Source organism: Festucalex cinctus, chromosome 16 (assembly GCF_051991245.1).
Source record: "Festucalex cinctus isolate MCC-2025b chromosome 16, RoL_Fcin_1.0, whole genome shotgun sequence".
NCBI classification, from domain to species: domain Eukaryota; kingdom Metazoa; phylum Chordata; class Actinopteri; order Syngnathiformes; family Syngnathidae; genus Festucalex; species Festucalex cinctus.
In genome coordinates this window covers 7,748,079-7,766,307 of record NC_135426.1, presented here as the reverse complement: position 1 = coordinate 7,766,307, position 18,229 = coordinate 7,748,079, and the positions used below count along the sequence as shown (strand labels likewise).

Here is an 18,229-nt window from a genome sequence, read left to right as displayed (position 1 = left end):
GATAATTATTGTACTTTTCCTTATACACGAACTTGTACATGCATGTGTGATAAATAATTCCTGTGAATGAGCTTTCCTTGCGAATAGATGCATAAAATATTAGTGCATTTGCATAGATTTTGGACAGCCAGTCAATCAGAATTGAACACAATCGTGTGCCAGTTCACTAGAAGAAGAGAGGCAGCAAAAGAGATGTCTAAGAAACCAACCATGTGCCATACATGATCCCTCATTATCTCTTCTACCGAACTCTCTGCTTCTCACCACCAAAACGTGGCACAGCGGGATGACGAGCTTTGAACCTACAGGGCTGGAGAAGAGGGCGGGCAGGCTGGCCCTTCGCTGCCTTGCCCTGGGCAGCGAGGAGGCGGAGTGAAGTGGAAGCACCGTCTCCAAGGCTTTGGAGAGGCGCCCAGCGAACGTGTCCCTCTCAGCCGAGCGAGGTGCGCGAAGGGAGGTGCCCACCATGAGGGAGGGAGAGGAGGAAAGGTCTGGCGGAGGAGTGGAGGGCCGCGTGGGGCGTGGTGGCACGGGTGAGGGGGTGAGGGAGTAGGAAGAAGGGGGGATGCAAATGGACATGCTACGGCATCGAGGGCGGTGGGACACAGGCTGCGGGATGTGAGGAAGTTGGGACCGAAAGGGAAAAGAAACACAAGTAAAGACGCAAAGACAACAGCAACAAAATATCAACATAACCAAAAGACACAAAATATACAATACATTAAACAAAAATATACGTTCATTTAAATGTATGGAAGGATGCACACTAAGTTATTACAAGGTGAAAAAAAGAAGAAAAAAAAATTCTTATGTGAAAATATTCTGTACATCATATTGCTGTCGGATGGAAATCTTGTATGTCCAAAATTGGTCAGATTCATCGCCAGGATTATTACTCAATTTAAAGGGTTGAAAATAGTTTGGGGACAAATACTAACGCTATTGAACACAAACATAGAAGTGGTTTAAAACTCATTCAGTCACTCCAAGAGCTATGCAACATTATGTCACCTCAAGATTGAGAGTCTGGATGCTTTGTAGATAACGAGTTAGTAGTATAGTAGTAGTAATAATTAGGTTTGATCCATTATACTTAAGTCTGTCTGTCTTTTTTTTTTTTAAATCAATAGCTGTAATGTTTCAATGCAGAAAGACTGCATACATATTCATTTCCACCTATTACACTGCGTAGTAACACATGACTCTAAAGACCTTTAGACTCTTATGCCGATGTCAGACTACACGAAAACAGCCCGATTTTAGCCCGACCGACGTGTCGTGGACAAACGGGGCATGTCGTAAAAGATTTTGGGTTGTCTTGACGTAGTGTCGCCCGTGTAGTGTGACACGTTCAACGATTGGTCGCCTGTTGTCCGGGACGGTTCATGACCATCACGACGAAAGTCTAGCATGTTAGAATTTTTGCTCGTCTTGACGCATAATGTGACATACCTACGTCGTCGTCCGTTTGGTTCCACAGCATTGACCAATAGCGAGAGGGAGCGAAACGTCAATCACACACTGAACAGCACTTTAAAGCTCTTTTTATTTATGTATACATTTGTTTATTTATTAGTTTATGTATTTATTTATTTATCCCCTGGATATTTCATGGGACGGGGCTAGACAGGTGCATCTCGAGGGGTGGGTGCTGCAGCACTTCGGCTGCATGGAGCGCGCACGCATCCATGCAACCCGTCAGGCAACGGCGATGTGAATAGAGGACCAAAATATATTGTGATTGTTGTTCTAATAATTTCAGAGATTTGGGCATATGAGTAGGGATGGGCACATATTTAGGGAGGATCGATCACATTTTCATATAGTTGGGCCAGGCCTCGCCGCTTAACTGTCACCCGCTCTCACTTGAAAGTTTTTTTTCCCCCCTCGGAGTGAGTGGCGTACGATCCAATGCAACGTACTAAAACAAGTCAAATATGAATAAATGAAGCAGTAAAAATTACTCAAACAATATGTTATTTCAGTGTTTGATAAAATAATAAAACAAGATGTCATCCCGCAAATTAATTAACAAAATATGCTATAATTACCCCGGCGCATATTGGCTTAAATAAATTAAAATACAGTGTTGGCTACTAAATCATATTTTAAACACTATTGCGGAGCAGGGAGCGCAAGCAATGCACTCACATCACACTTGTCCCATGCGTGCTCCATTCACGCACACTCCCTGTCCTTGCCTCATTTTTTTATTTATTTTTTTTGTCCCACCTCCCCGACAAACAGTGGCCGACGCGTCTCTCTTGGCAGGACAATACGCCCCATCCACGACACGGAACGAATTTGTCGGGTGATGTGACAGCGCAACTGTCGTGTAAGACAAAAAAAATCGCGTAGTCTGACATTGGCATTAAGGCTATTGTTTGGTTCAGGTTCAGCCAGAACGTGACAAGGACCACCCGGCGACTTATTGTACCATTTTAAATCAATGACACTGTAATAAGTTAGGAATTTGTTTACTGTATAAAAATAGAGACTGAACTGAATGTGATTTTGTGGTGTTGATCTTAGTGTGCATTGTGCAATGGTATATACTATAAATGATAGCGATATAAAGATTAATACCAACTCGAACGATGCATTTTTTTGTTCAAAAAGTAGGGATGCAAGGATTCTGACCAACAATAAGCATTTTTTTTTAAAAAGAAAACAATAGTTCTGTGTACGAAAACATGAATATGACACTTATTATACACAAAAAATAACACGACAAATATGACAGTTAAATACAACTGAGTTAAAAAAAAAAAAAAAAAAAGGGAAAAGTCATCAATAAAATGAGGCTGGACGGAGGAGATAAGAAATTATATAACATGAATGTGGGATGCCTAAGAGTTTAAAACCCTCAGCGAGTCCTCTCGTGACTGATAAAATGAAAAAACAAAACATGCTGAGCTCATAACCGCGAGCCCACTTGCAGGCACTGCAAACGTGATCTCACTCCAACACACCACGCAACATATCAGAGAGCGCACTAGGTGACATAAACATCACTCACCACTGGTTGCGGCGGTTGGGCGTAGGCGGGGCGCTGCTGCTGCTGCGTAGTGGCAGCAGCGCCGGGTACGGAGGGGTAGGGACTCTGGGATTGAGGCTGGGTGGAGGGCGGGCAGCTGTAGGACATGGTCAGCTGACCCAACTGGGGGCTGTCACTGGAGAACAACGAGGAACCCTGACCGCTTTCGGCGCCTCCTTCAGCTGAGATGAATATAAAGTAATGTCTGTAGTGGGAATATTACGTAAGCAAATCAGCGTCATGTGTCTTACTTGTGTGCGAGATGCCCAGCTGCTGATGGTGATATGATGGCTCCGCCTCCGTGTCTTCAACCTCCACCTGGCAGCAAACAGAAAAGATCGTTTGAAATAATAGAAATGTCATTCTGCTGCAAACAAAAATGTTTGGAATCTGTGCTTAATACTCTATAACAATGTACTTCATAAAAATATAAAGAAACAACAAAAAGAATGTAAACTGTTTTTTACACATTTTTGGCCTCAAATCAATGGACATTGTGTGTCTCCTAGTGTGTATACCTTAGCCACTTGAGGACAATATAATATACTGTACAGGGCAAAAGTTTGGACACACCTTCTCATTTAAAACATTTGCTTTATTTTCATGACTATGTACATTGTAGATTCAAAGCATCAAGACCATGACAACTTACAAACACACGTGGAGCTGTGTACTTAACAAAAAAGGTAAAAAAATAAAATAAAATAGAATACATAAATAAACAGCTACCAATTTGATTACTTTTATACACGTTCTTGGCATTCTCTCGATGAGCTTCAAAAGGTTTTTACCTGAAAGGAGTCTTTAAGGAGTTCGCAGAGGAAAGAATGCCAAGAGTGTGGGGGGGGAAAAAAAAAAAAAAAAAAAAAGTAACCAGCGCAAAGGATGGCTATTTGAAGAATCTATAATATAAAACATGTTTTCAGTTGCTTCACCTTTTTTTTTGTTACGTGCACTCCCCATTCATACGTAGTTTTGATGCCTTCATTGAGAATCTACAAAGTAACCAGTCATGAGAATAAAGCAAATGAATTGAATAAGAAAGTGTGTCCAAACTTTTGGCCTGTACTGTAGAAAAACAGCTATACAAGTATTTTGTTATATCATCTGTTCATATACGTTACTTCACTGTGTGTTCAAATACTCTAAAGGGTTAGCTAGGAGTTTGGCATTCTTTGTTAACATTAAGCTAAATTGGCTTTGTGCAATTCTGTTTGTTTTATGTTTAGTTTGATTTGTATGGGTATAAACAACTTAAAGGCAAAAAAAAAAAAAAAAAAATCAACCAAACGATGGCTTTTATCTCAAAAAAGTCGAGTCACTCTTATCTGAAGGCCCCACTGTGCTAACGTAGAAGAAGAAATCACATTTGTTTATCCTGATTCTTTACAATCTAATATCCAACAAACCTGTGTATGTGATGCTTTGAGTGCCTCTTGCTGTTGTTCCTCCTCAAGTTTTCGCTTTGCTTGCTCTTCTCGCACCAGCTGTCTCTGCTCCCGCTTCCTCCGGATCAGTGACACACGGTCCTTGATGGCTTTGGCCATGGTCTTGTGGTCGCCCTCGGCCACATAGCCAGACTCAACCTAGAGGGGGATGCGGGGACAACACACATCACACTTGTAATCCCCTCTTATTTATTTAACCCAAAGCGCCCGTAACTGATACCATTTCCTGAGCCACATCTTCGGGAATGTCCTTTTTGAGGTCAAAGGAGAACTCGATGGCTTCGTTGTCTTTGTATTTTCCTGGAAACACGACGACAAGTAGGGCAGCAGCTATCAAACACTTTCAGAATCAAGTATGTAGAGTGCAGGTATTACTTTTGTCCGCACTTTTTTTTTTTTCATTCATCATTCTTCATTCTTCTTACCTTTGAGCTTCTTGACGTCTTCTATCCTTAGCCACAGTTTGATGGCAATCATTTCCCCATCATCCTCCTCTGCCAGCTCAACCCTGACCCCCGTGTCCTCTTGGAAGAATGCATGGTTCAAAAGGATCTTGATAGCATATCTGTGGGGGGTGGGGGGGCATGAGACATGTTATTTTCAAGGATTCTTTTGAACAAAGGCAGAAGGAAGGAGCACACTTTGGACAGGCGTTGTGACGGACTAACAAGGCAGAGATGGCTTTCACTTAAAGGGGAAAACACAACCTAAATCTATCCCTGGGAAAATGTTCAACAATTATTTCCTCATCTTCAGAGCTTCAATCAGCTGACCATTAGTTGGGATGGGATAACTGAATTTGACCAAAAAAAAAAAGAAAAAGTGACAGGATGAAAACAGAGACATTCGTAACCTTTGAGAACCAGATGAGTAAATCAAATTCTCTTGGATAGAATTTTTGTTTTGAAAGAAAGCCCAATTGTATACTCTATTTGTGTGTGTGTTGTGTGTGTGTGTGTGTGGGGGGGGGGGGGGGGGGGGGGGGGTGCATGTGCCTCGCACCTCTCATCTTTGTTTGTCCTGATGCAGCCCTCGATGATTTCCTTCACTTCGGGAATGGCCACCTTGTCAAAACTGCCAGGCTTTACTCCCTGCGTGACAGCACAAATAAACAAGTTAACTCAATAAATTATATTCTGGACATTGCTCCTTCAGTCTCAGTGACCCTATAATGTGCATACAGTACGACAGTAAACCATAAATCAATTAATTCTGCTGATGTTTACTTGCAAAGTCACGTGATGTGCATGATTTGAGTCAAGCGACAGGCAAAAGAACATTATGAAATATCGAATGAATTGGAAAACATCAGGCATAACTCGTACACCAATTACAAGGCACAGAATTATTTAAGTGAGTCTAATCAGATTAACATGAATGCCACCTTGTCGGTAGAATACAGCAGTGTGCTTGTTTGTTATGACTGTTGAAATATGTCACATTAAGCAGAAGTATGAATGGGGCCAAATCGTGAAATCATAATGTAAAATTTTACAAATTAGCCCCCAGTAACCTATTTTGGAGGACATACAATACTTACATGCCTAAGAGCAAAATTGATGCCGATATAAAAACCCAAAATAAAAGCACCTTCAGTAGAAAAAAAAAAAGCAAGATTGTTGTTGGTCTAATCATTAGATTAATTCTGTATTAAAATTAAAATACATCCACACCATTCGTCAAACATACAACAAATAGATACACTTAGTATACTTTTACAAACTTGAATTGCAAATACATCAGTTGTATATCTCAAGTATAATATATTTGAAGCCATATAACATTGAAAAAGCCTTTTTCATCACAATAAAATGCGAGTGACTTACCTTGAGTGTGCCAAGAGAAAAGCCTTAACTTTTAGTCAAAGGTGTCTCAAGGGTGTTTACTAGCAAGCAAAATGACCACCACCCATCTTTTCTGTCATTGGCTGTTATCGTTCTTTCCACTCCCTACCGCAACCTCTGTCGCTCCCAGAGAAATATTTCAGTCACCCACAAATACGCACACACCGAGATTCCAGGGCCAAACAACGTTAGGACTGATGGGAGGAGTAATTTTATTAGATATGACAGATGAGTGGGGGAGAAAGAGCTCTTTATGAGGCTGACCGGTGATACGAATGCTCAGGAGGAAGGGGAAGTGACTCTTGGGCAGGATTGAAGGACGATGCGATGACATGACACTTACAAGCATAACCAAGTGGCATTCAAGATGTCGTTTTTAGATTATTTTAACGAAGTAGACAGATGACAATAAGATTCATGTAGCATTCACTAAGATGTCAGTGACTTCGGTTGTGTGTTGATGTCCACATAAAATGGTACTGGTACCACCAGGCAAGTAGTTAACATCCTTACTTCCCAACTTACTTTCAAATTGAACTTTTAAAATCTTTGTTTTTGTAGTGATGCCGTGAGAGGTTAATTAGGGTGACAGACAGGGTCAGAACAAGGAGGGCTGGGGCGGGATCAATAAGCCATGTGATGAGATGAGAGTTTACACTCGTGTGTGTTGGAAGATAACGCTCATGGCCAACTGGTTATTTTGTCAAAAAATGTCAGCCCACCGTCGTCATCAATATGAAGAATGGGGGTCGCTGTTTGGGCTACGCACTGGATTTTAAATCAGGGTCCTGAGGATGAAGTAATGCAATTTTTTTTAATATGGTTAAATTAAATTAGGCAGGTGAGTTTGGAAGTCCAACATACACACTGAAATGTAAATTTAATGGATTCATAAAAACCACTTACAATAAGGCTTGGCAGAATGATGACTGCCTCTTTTATTCCCTCCCAAGTGATTCGATTAGAATTTTTTTCAAAGCCATATTAAAAAGGTATTTTGTATGGGAGGTAAAATTTTGGTTTGTTTCAGTTGTTTCCACCGAATCCGGCAAAAAAACAACAATAAAAAACAGAAATATAGGTAGAGTACATGTACTGTTGTTCATACATGCGGATCTCGTGCAGTGTAAAACACTCACACTGGTGACACGTCTGTAGATCTGGGCGGCATTCTGGCATTCCGAGTAGGGGTACTCCGAGGTGGCCATCTCCAGCATGCACATCCCAAAAGCGTAGACGTCTACAGATTCATCGTACTTCTCCTCGTACATCTCCGGCGCCATAAACTCTGGGGTACCTGACCGTACAAGACAGGAATCCACATTTTCCTCATATATTCCACCACTGAAAGATGGTGCAAAACATCCTACCGATGACACTCTTGGCAAACGAGGCCCTTTTCAGCGTGGCCAAGCCCAGGTCACCGATCTTGACCGAACCGGTGGGCCCGGTGATGAAGATGTTGTCGCACTTAAGGTCGCGGTGAATAATGGGCGGCGCTCTGGTGTGCAGGAAGTGGAGGCCCTTGAGGATCTGCCGGCACCACGAACGCAGTACCTTGATCTTCATTACTTTGAAGCGTTTAAGGTAGCTGCCGAAAAAAAAAAAAAAATCCCTGAAATTACTTTGTTGAAGAAGTCCCTACACATCAAATCTGACACTCAGTGGCATATGGATCAATGGAGGAAAAAAAGTCCAAGCACAAATCTATATTAGGTCTGCAGCTTTTCCAGGTTGCATTTCTCAATTGATATCAAACAAGGATATTTTTTGTTGTCTAGTTGGCTAATAAGCGATTCATTTGGTCACTCTAGATTAGGCATGATACAGGCAGAGGCTCTTCATTATAAAATTGACACATAGCCGAATAATGACATTTTTTCTCTTATGCAAGTCCTTTTAGATCTGAGAGCCAAAACCTTGATCTTGTTAATTCAAAATTGAATAAAAGCGCTGACTCTCATGAGTCAGTGCAAGTGCTGTTTCAAAATTTCTAAGACGCACAAGTAGTACATACAGAACAGTCTTAACTTCTTAGAACACATCACAAATCATCTTTCCCCATTTCAATGAATGCAAATGTCATTCCAGCCGCCTCAAAAACTATTTTGTAAAGTGTTTTTAAGACATATAACACTCCATATTATTGCACTTTAGAAATACATAAAAGAGGGAAATAAATACAATCTATGGATTAAGCACTTTTTGCCACATTTTTGCTTCAATTTAATGGACATTAGGCTGCTCCTTCTGGTGATTCTCTTTGTGTTATATTTAGTTCAACATCAAACTTAAACTGGGAGAGAAGATAAAACCGCTTCAAGCCTCTTTTTGAAAGAACTGTTCACTCTGTGCCAAACTGCTTGTTGTTGTCTCAAGTTGGGTCACTGATATCTAGTGATGGGACGAAATGGGCCGAGGCTCCGAAGCTTGCGTCGAGTAACGGGAGGGGCGTTTCCACGAAGCTTGTACCGAGGCGCGCGTCATTTCGGCAAAACCCGGAAATTATATAGTGTGAAGCCTCGCTGGCCGGCTGAATCAAGGGGAACGCTTCGGGAGTGGTCCGACGTTTGACGCGCATTGCAAACACAGTACAGAATGAACAATCCATTAGTGTACTGGGAGACACAAAAAAATACCTACCCAGATTTATATAAACTGGCATTCGCATTCTCTGCACCCCAGCTTCATTTGTGCCTTGTGAAAGAATATTTTCTAAAGCTGGTGAAATATTGTCCAAAAAAAGAAACTGTTTAAAGCCAGCCACTGTGGGAAAGCTATTATTTCTAAATAAAAATGAATAACAAATTATCCTTAGCACTTGTTGTATTTTGTTCACATACTAAATTACTAACACAAGCACATTCTTATCTTTTGTCTTAAGCAAATAGCCATTGAATTCTTAACAATGTTGACCTCTTGGGCTTCTAGACCACTTGATGGCACCATAGAATAAATGAAGCACTATGAAGCTTTGCTACATGTGCAAAACAGTTGGCTGCAAAGCGTCATTGCTTCATGAGGCTTCATTTCGCCATCCCTACTTATATCTCAAGGCACAACTGTATCATAACATAAATGCACACGCACACACACAAAGATAAGAGACCTCATATAGAAGTCAATGTTCCCATACCCTTTATTGGTCTTCTCTCTCATCATTCCCACACTTTAGCATATGAGTGTCCCTTCTCCTCCTTAAGAGTGTTCATTTGGACTACAGCCAACATTGTACAGTACAGTGTACAGTAGATTCGTGCACGCAACCACTTAACATTGTGCCACTGATTTACAATCTTCTTCTTGAGCTCCTGCACCTTGTTAAAGTACTACTGCAAGTGTCCACACATATATGCATTCTTCCCTGCACGATAAACTCCAATGGGGGGATTTTAAGAGGGGGAAAAATGCGTCTACAATATCCTACTGTATGTGATTAGGACTGTCAAAATTGGATGATAATCCTCCACTGCTCAGTAGAGGGCACTATCGCCCTTGTGAGCTTTGTCATTCTTGTCAATGTAGTCACAAGCGGCTCATTTTTGTCAGGCAGAAATACTTCGTAGTTGACCTATAAACTCCTCAGAGTAAAATTAAAGTGTTTTTATGCCTCTTTAGTTCTGCTCTTGCAACCCTGCCTGAATTGTAACTGTCAGCGTGCTCATCCATGCGTCTTGACGTCGTGCTGTCCCCCCTCGGCACGCTTCACTTGGGCCCTGCCTCCGTCTGTCTGTCCGATTGACAGGAATGAGAGGAATCTGCAGCAGAAGCAGCATCTGGCAGGTGGGCTGGTGGCCCGCCATTCACCTCGCCAGGAAGGCGGGGTACGCCGCATGCACGCGCGCCTGCCCGCCCGCTCACCCCACATTTTGCCTTTGATTGTGGAATCATATTGAATAGCCTGCATGCTTCTATAGACATGGCATGTGCTCACCGTGTGGACAATGATGACCACAGACATCGATTCTTCACGCCGTTTTTTTTTTTTTTTTTTGGGTGGGTGGCATGGGGCATAACCAGTCGGACAGACGCCAATGTATTGTGCACAACAATATGCCACCATTTTTGCAGGCTGCACCACATTCATCTACTCACAGATTTACACGAACTGAAATGTCTTGTATTACATCTATGTGAAATACGTGTCAGGGCTGCATTTGGATGTTAAAATACCAATAATGAGTGGAACTTGTGCCATAATGAAGAAATGTTTGGTGTTTCTGAACAATATTGGATTTAAAATGAAACATTTTCATAAAAATTGCAAGACGTAAAGGCATTATTGGATATCGGAGAGTCCTCAAAATGCAAGTACTCTGCAAGTAGTCTGAAAAAATGGTATCAGGTGAATTGAGGTGCTTAATGTAGACAAGAGTAGTGCTTTGGCACCATCATGTTGCCTTTGAACTATTTTAGTAGTGCTTGTGTCATGCACAGGCAATTATAAAACTTTTAAGGAGGGTGTCACAATTTACTCACAACAGGACTCAGTCCCAATCACGGTAGGTCTTGAAACTTACGTCTTGAGGGTGCCCGAAGTCATGAGCTCGGTGACCAGCACGATGCACTTCTTCCCCTTGCACGGCCCTTCCCATGAGTCGTAGAAGCGGACAATGTTGGGATGCTGGAGGCCCTTTAGCATCCCGGCCTCCTCCTTGAAGCGCTGCCGCTCAGACTTGGACAGCTTCCGGTCCTGGAAACACACCGAGAGGAGAGAGAGTGCGAATGAAGCCTACAGGAAGTAAGATAGCTGAGTGGAGTGGACACATGTGATAAAAGGATGCGATGTGAGAAGTGGTCATCGAAATCTGGTGGTGAGGATAATGTCATACATATAACAATGAAAGGCAGCTGTGGCTTAAAGTGCCTACTGTCCTTTCAAGTCCAACTTCTAAGGGGACAAACATATTTTTGATCTTGTCTGCTTTTATCAGAAATAGTCTCCTACTGTATCGTCCGTCTATTCGTGAACACCAATACTTATATTTGCAGAAAGTGTAGAAGAGGCTTCCACCCAGTTAATTACAGCTCATCTCCTGGATGCTTCTTAAGTGAGTTGTCTACCAAGTAACACGGTTTAACGGGCATTCCAGCTCCACCCCCGATGTCCTCATAAAATGTAAAATGGCTCGAAGGCCACACAGGCCTTGTAAGGACGTGTGTGCACCAGTTACTCACGAATGTGCGTCAAAGAATGTTTGCATTTTGATGAGCTGGGCTGCTCAAGTCTTCTCTCAATGAAGCATTACATATACAAATGAGTCGTAATGTATGCCAAATGATTTGAACTGATAATTCCAAAAGAGAAAAAGTGCTGTGTGCATTGATTTAAAGTCTGGGTATAAAACTGGTACACATTTAATGTAGTTTTTGAGAGAGAGAGAGAGAGAGAGAGAGAGAGAGAGAGAGAGAGAGAGAGAGAGAGAGAGAGAGAGAGAGAGAGAGAGAGAGAGAGAGAGAGAGAGAGAGAGAGATAGAAAGAAGAGAGAGAGAGAGAGAGAGAGAGAGAGAGAGAGAGAGAGAAAGAGAGGAGACTTATTTACCCTTAAACCATTTTCAGCAACCAAATACTTCTTATTAACTTTTTATTGTTGAAAATGGCTAATTGAGTCAAGTATCCCTTTAAAGGACTAACTAGAATAATTCAGTAAGTTATGAAAAAAGGTGAAGCAACACACAGAATGGCCGAAGCAGTTCATAACCAGCTGCTAACCTGCTCTCATAACAACCAGCTCAACACGCGTACTTCCACGTCACTCACCATGCCAGGCCCACCACATAAAGCCACATACACTCAAAGCCACAGAAATTATAGTGTGGAATGTAAGGACTGCGACCCCAAATGGACAAGAATAATTCAAGCACCTCACATGCACATTTTGTTGTTTAGCAAAATCTATTTGTATATGGTTAATCGATTATCTAATTTGTAGAACAATAATAATAAAAAAAAAAATCAATATTTGCAGCCCTATGCTGCATATAACAATGGGACATAGAACGAATTAACAAATGTCTAAAACAAAACAAAACAACAACAACAGAAAAGTACTAATAAGTAAAAAAAGAAAAATACTAAATACTAATAATATTGCAAAACTAGGGATTAATTACCATTTTTGTAGTTAGAAAATAAGATAATAGACCATAAAATGTATTGGCAATTTTCTGCATTTTTTTTTTCTAATTTATTTCACATTTTTAGATCAAATTCTCTTACATTCTTCTGGCAAACAAAGAAAGACAATTGACTCTGTTCATGTGTTTGTTAGTTCCTGTCTGGTAATCTTGTTTTCTCCATATTTTCTCATGCAGTGTATGAGAACATCTTGTGAGCTTCTTCAGAGAGGAGGAGGTGATGATCATAAGACACATCATCATCATCGTCGTGTTTGTGTGAGCTAAAGTGCCCCTGCTCCATAATGGTTTCTTCCTGCAGTGTGCACCATGCATTTTCACTGATATCTATTAGCAGCACCCGACAAACAAACCTCTACCACCTGACCCTGCTGTGGTCACATGACAATAGCTGCGCGGTCACCTGATTGACTGGAAGTCAACAATCCATTTTCCCAGCAGCACTTAAAAAAAAAAAAAAAAAAAAAAAAAAAAAAAAAAAAAAAAGAGATCCGCCTGACCACCCATATTACTGTATGACACCTCCCTCGGGATACTTAAAGGTTGCTTCTCCCTCTCTCACATTTGGATGAGCATATGCGGAGGATCTGCCTCTCCAATTAATTAGAGGCAACATTTTCTATACAAAGTGAATAATGTTCAGAAATCTCCTGCAATTTTTGGGCCTGAATATATGTACTATGGCTGAACGATTTTGAAACTCTAATCGAATTGTGATCCCCTTCCACCTCCCAATATTCTGATTGCGATATCTGATATTATATATGGGGGTGTGTTTCAGAAAATGGATGGATGGATGAACATTTTGGTCTTGTGCAAATATAAAGACAAACTTGATTGATGCAAGTATAGAAATTGGGATATAGTCTAACATGAAACAAAAACATGCATAAGATAATATAGATCATGTCAGCAAGGTTTTTTTTTTGTTTTTTGTTTTTTTAGTAATTGAATTAACAGAACACCAGCAGCCTTGTTGAGAGGCTAGTTGTTTTCCATCTCTTCAAAACATCATGAGACTTGTGTTTGTCAGATTCAAAAATACCCTCTTGCTCTTGCTCTTCCTCTCACTTTCTCGTCACAGACGTGCCAACGAGCACCTCAACGTGGCGGGCCCGCACGTTTGCTCGCATCTGTACTTCCTTATCTGCCACTCACACAACACTCCTCAGCAAAGCTCTGTGTTCTCCGACGAAAGGAGCGGCTGACACATCCCCTGCGCGAGCGGCATGTCTGAGTTGGCTGGCCTATTTCTGCATGAGGGAGCATAAAAACAGGCGCCCATGCGGGAAAAGGCCGCCAGCCACGCAGTACCGTCACCAGCAGCCGCTCGGCAGTAAAGCAGAACCTGAAGTTGAAACTCTTATTAACCTACACCGCCTCAGACTGGACTATTAAAGTCACAAAACAGTGTCACTGAATCAGAAACTGCCCCCTAACCAATATGTTGCATACAAACAAACAAAACTGATTAAAACTTCATCTTGGCCGTCCAAAGCCAACAGGTCTGGCAAACTGGAGTCCCAACAGAAAAACTGTGTTATCTGATGGGGACCCGCATGAGGGAGTTGAACTTATTACATTTGATGGTCCATGGTTCGGTACAAGATATATTCTCCGGAGTTTGTCAATTCACAAATACCGCGAGAATTCAACTTGCAGAGCAAGGTAACAAACCATTGTCCTTTTCTCAGGCTTTTAATGATATTGTCCCGCATATTCAGGGTATGGCCAAGGTAATAGAATTTCCAAGAATTCACAAGCACAGGTACAATAAATTCCACCAAACCTGCTTAATTCATTAAAAAAGAAAAAAAAAGAAAAAAAAAAAAGGTATACAGGGTGCAAATTGTAAGCGATAGAAGTTAATGTAAATAATATAAAAGACCAACAAAACCTGGCTTATACTCTTTTCTCATATTTCTCATGTCATTTGTACACTTTAATGTTAATTAGTAGTGTTTAAATTAGCTACTTTATTGGCAATGGGATAAAATACATATAGCTAGCTGAAATGAAATATAAACTACAAAATGATTAAGACAATAAGGTTGTATAGTATGAAGCCCTGCATATTTGTGGTTCGGCATTCGAGAAATCGTAGAATTTTTGGGGGGGGTAATTTACAGCATCCTCTGTTATTCACTAAAAATCTCATTTGTTCACTGTTTTTGTTCTCTGGCCCAAGCAATAGCATTCTTTTGTCACTACATGGAATCCTAGTACAAAAGACCACGTGAATTGAAGAGCTTTATGTAGACCAGAGTGCTGCTTTGGCACCATCGCATGGCACCTCTGTGCCAAAGAACTGTATTAAAGTGAGGTGAAGAGTTTTATTTTTGTCTACATTTGCGATTTCCTGTTTTGCTGGTGGTCCTTGAATGCACCTCAATCATAGACAAAAGTGAAAGTATGCATTGAGTTCACGGGTTGTTAACATGCTAGATGGATGGAGATAATGTGAGGACGGAAACATCTAAAACCTGCAGGACTCTGGCCCTCGAGGACCAGACGCAGGGAAGCCTACTGCAAGTATTTGATAGGGTGAATTATTACTGTACAGGTGGTTAAAGCATCTGCTGTTGCTTTGGACTGGACAGGAGGCAAATGAGTACATATTCATTTGAAGCTAACCTGATAAGATGCTCCTTCTAGTGGTCCGCTCTAATTGCAAGCTAAGATGGCAGTTAAAGGTTAATTTATGGGGCGAGGGAGTATTTTTCTGGAAGCAAACTGAGGGTGTATCATATTTACTTTGAAAATCAGTGCCAGGGTAATTGACTCACAGCAAAACAACCCTCTTTGAGCAGCAATGATACAACCCATCGAGAACGTCCAAACTGTATCTACTCAAATAGGTTACTGCTGAAACCCAATTTGATTTCTCTGCTGGACCTGACCTAAATTTCCAATAATGTGAGGTGTATTCACTCACAGCGTTAATGCATCAAGCTTGGCAGGGGAACTTTATGTCCAGAGAGGAACTTTGTACTTCATTATTATGGAGCCAAACTGTCCCAACACCACATACATATTTGTAGATGCTCCCCTGCACAGAACCTCATCAACATGTACACAGCTAATGCACAGCAAAACCCCTGCGAGACTTTGAGCACAGCTTGTTATGGTTTAGGCTAGGGATAGACCGATTATCGGCCGGGCCGATTATCGGTGCCGATATTTGGCATGTTGACCAATATCGGCATCGGCCTTTTTACGAAACTGAAGGCCGATAAAAGCTGGAATCGCACCTAACAGTGAATGCTTGCGAACGCAGCAAATGTTTTATCAGGATTTGCAAGATGTGCACAGACATTTTTTACTTGTTGCAAATACATTTCAAACATATTCAGACAATTTGTCACTGTCTGCGAAGATCTTTTGAACCCTGACGAAAACCCCAAATTAAATGCATTTAATTTTGCATACATTTGTCACTGCTGACACTGGGAAGTCCCAACACTTTTTAATTTATAAAAAAATAAAATAATAATAATTACAAATTAAATTTAAAAATTGTTGAAATTTTGGAAAACTTTATTTACAGTAGGAAACTTTAGAAAAATATTTATTTATTTAGTCACTGCAAACCCCCCCCAAAAAATACTAAAAATGCTTAAAAAAAAAAAAAAAAAAAAAAAAAAACACATTTAGAAATTATGGAAAACTTTATTTACAGTAGGAAACTTATTTATTTATTTATTTATTTATTTACTTGCTTAGTTTTGAATTTAGCTTAACACAAGCTGATGACCCTGGAAGTTCCCTACAATTTCTACAATTTCTGTTAGAATTTTTAATTAAACAAAGCTGTCTATTGTTTATATGTTTAAAATTAAAAGAAAAGGCAATTTATTTTTTTTATTCTATTATTTTCTCTTTTACTGCAAATGAAAATCGGCTTGAAATATCGGTTATCGGCCTCCTTGACAACTAATAATCGGTATCGGCATCGGCCCTGAAAAAGCCATATCGGTCTATCACTAGTTTAGGCACCAGCAGTGTGTCAAAGAGGGGGAGCATCTGTTGTGAATAAGAGTGATCGAAAGGGGGATGAATGACTTTCAGTAAGTGCATGTGTGTGTGTGTGTGTGTGTGTGTGTGGGGAGAGGGGGGGGTTGTCGTCTCACAGGGTAAGTCCTCATATATGCACACTGCGGACCTTCAAAACATTTCAGGTGCGGGTGCTAAAGCCCCGAAAGAAAACATTAAGATTTAAGTTGACTTGTTGGTAGCCCGCTGCTATATTCCAAATGTGTTTGCTTTATCTTTTTGTCCACTCTCTCTTCCCCTTTGTGTTTCTCTTTCCACTCTCTCCTGCACTGCCCTCCCCTCACCCTCCTCCTCCTCTCTCATTCCTTCCTCCGACTTAGGTGGTTTTTGGTTTCCCTTCAGTCACCACTTTACATATTGCAGTAACCAGGGCCATGTGTCCGACTCACAGGGCTGAAATCTGACCTAGCTGTGGCCGCAAAGGAGTCTTGCCCTATTGAAAATGTGGCCAGGCAAAAGCATTATGGGTTTCCTTGTGTTTAAGGGCAGCACTTCATGCAGCACCCCCACTTCCTTAAGATGCGACTTAGAAATCAAATGAGAGCCAAAGCTTTAGCTTTAAATGGTTTAAAATAAGCAGCAAAAAATTTGACATGATGCGTTCAATTTCAATAACAATGCTAGTGTCTACTCATGTGCTTAACAATAGGTGCCATTGCAGTCTGTCACTCATTGTTTCATTGGCCTGCGCTTGGCTGTAGAACACAAGCAGCACGGCAGCAACCTCAAAGTTCGTCATAATCCTGAACGCGACAACACACACACACACACACACACGCACACACACACACACACACCCCACACACACACACGCACACATCCCCGCACACACCCACGCACACCCCGACTCCTCCAAATTATACCTGCAGTAATCCAGAAAATGAGGCTAATGAGAAGCTACGATATGTCAGGCTCGCAAAAAGGGCAAATCAGATGGCATTTAACAGATTATGAAAATGATGATGTGTGATTGACTTAATAGGTATTGTATTATCACAACCCAAGGAGCTATAATCGTCAAACTGGCAAACTGTTGGAATATCCTAATGAAATGTTAATTGTGGGTTCTGTTTTTATTTTTTTTAATAATAAAATTAGAAAACAACAACAGGCTACTTTGTTCCACATGCAGGAAACAACCATCCTATTAAATCATGTGAAGGAAACAAGCAGCCAACGGATCAAACGGACAGCATTTAGCCACTGCATCAAGTATCAAGACTGAACTAAGATATTTTAAATCTCGTTATACACACAATTTAAATCTGTTTAAATTTATACAAATTACACTGTAGGAATGCAACGATTAGACTACAAAAAAGGTTGAAGCAAAACCTCGAAGCTTCGCAAGTTAGCCAGATAATAGCCAGCCACATGCACATTCTCTTTTACTGACACCAATGTCACTCACCAGGCCAAGATAAGACTTTTAAAGCCTTATAAACTCAAAGTCACAGACAGAATACAATGCAAGGATTTTGACCACAAGTGAACAAAAATAATGCCTGTACCTTCACATTTATTTGTTTAATAGTGATGGGAAAGGATCGCGCGGGATTAGAACGCCATGAGAGTTCTTGTCTCTGCAAAGCATGAAATCTATTTTTTTTCGTTCTTTTTTTTAGGCATTTTTTATGCCTCGGGTATCCGCTTATCTAGTGTCCACTGTCAGGGAGACAGTTGCAGCTACACTTGTTCATGACGGTAAC

General features: G+C 40.9%; 1 protein-coding gene across 12 annotated transcripts in view; it reads right to left on the bottom strand.

The window, feature by feature from the left end:
• wnk1b (WNK lysine deficient protein kinase 1b) overlaps positions 1 to 18,229 on the bottom strand; it is a 68,133-nt gene that overhangs the window by 20,205 nt on the left and 29,699 nt on the right. For all 12 annotated transcript variants that reach the window (XM_077499035.1, XM_077499027.1, XM_077499030.1 and 9 more), the window contains exons 3-11: positions 10,850 to 11,022; positions 7,700 to 7,920; positions 7,469 to 7,626; positions 5,488 to 5,576; positions 4,911 to 5,050; positions 4,706 to 4,785; positions 4,447 to 4,623; positions 3,289 to 3,355; positions 3,020 to 3,219 (exon numbers count right to left, since the gene is read on the bottom strand). In XM_077499035.1, the coding sequence (XP_077355161.1) occupies positions 3,020 to 3,219; positions 3,289 to 3,355; positions 4,447 to 4,623; positions 4,706 to 4,785; positions 4,911 to 5,050; positions 5,488 to 5,576; positions 7,469 to 7,626; positions 7,700 to 7,920; positions 10,850 to 11,022 (1,305 nt within the window). The remainder of the gene's footprint in view (positions 1 to 3,019; positions 3,220 to 3,288; positions 3,356 to 4,446; positions 4,624 to 4,705; positions 4,786 to 4,910; positions 5,051 to 5,487; positions 5,577 to 7,468; positions 7,627 to 7,699; positions 7,921 to 10,849; positions 11,023 to 18,229) is intronic.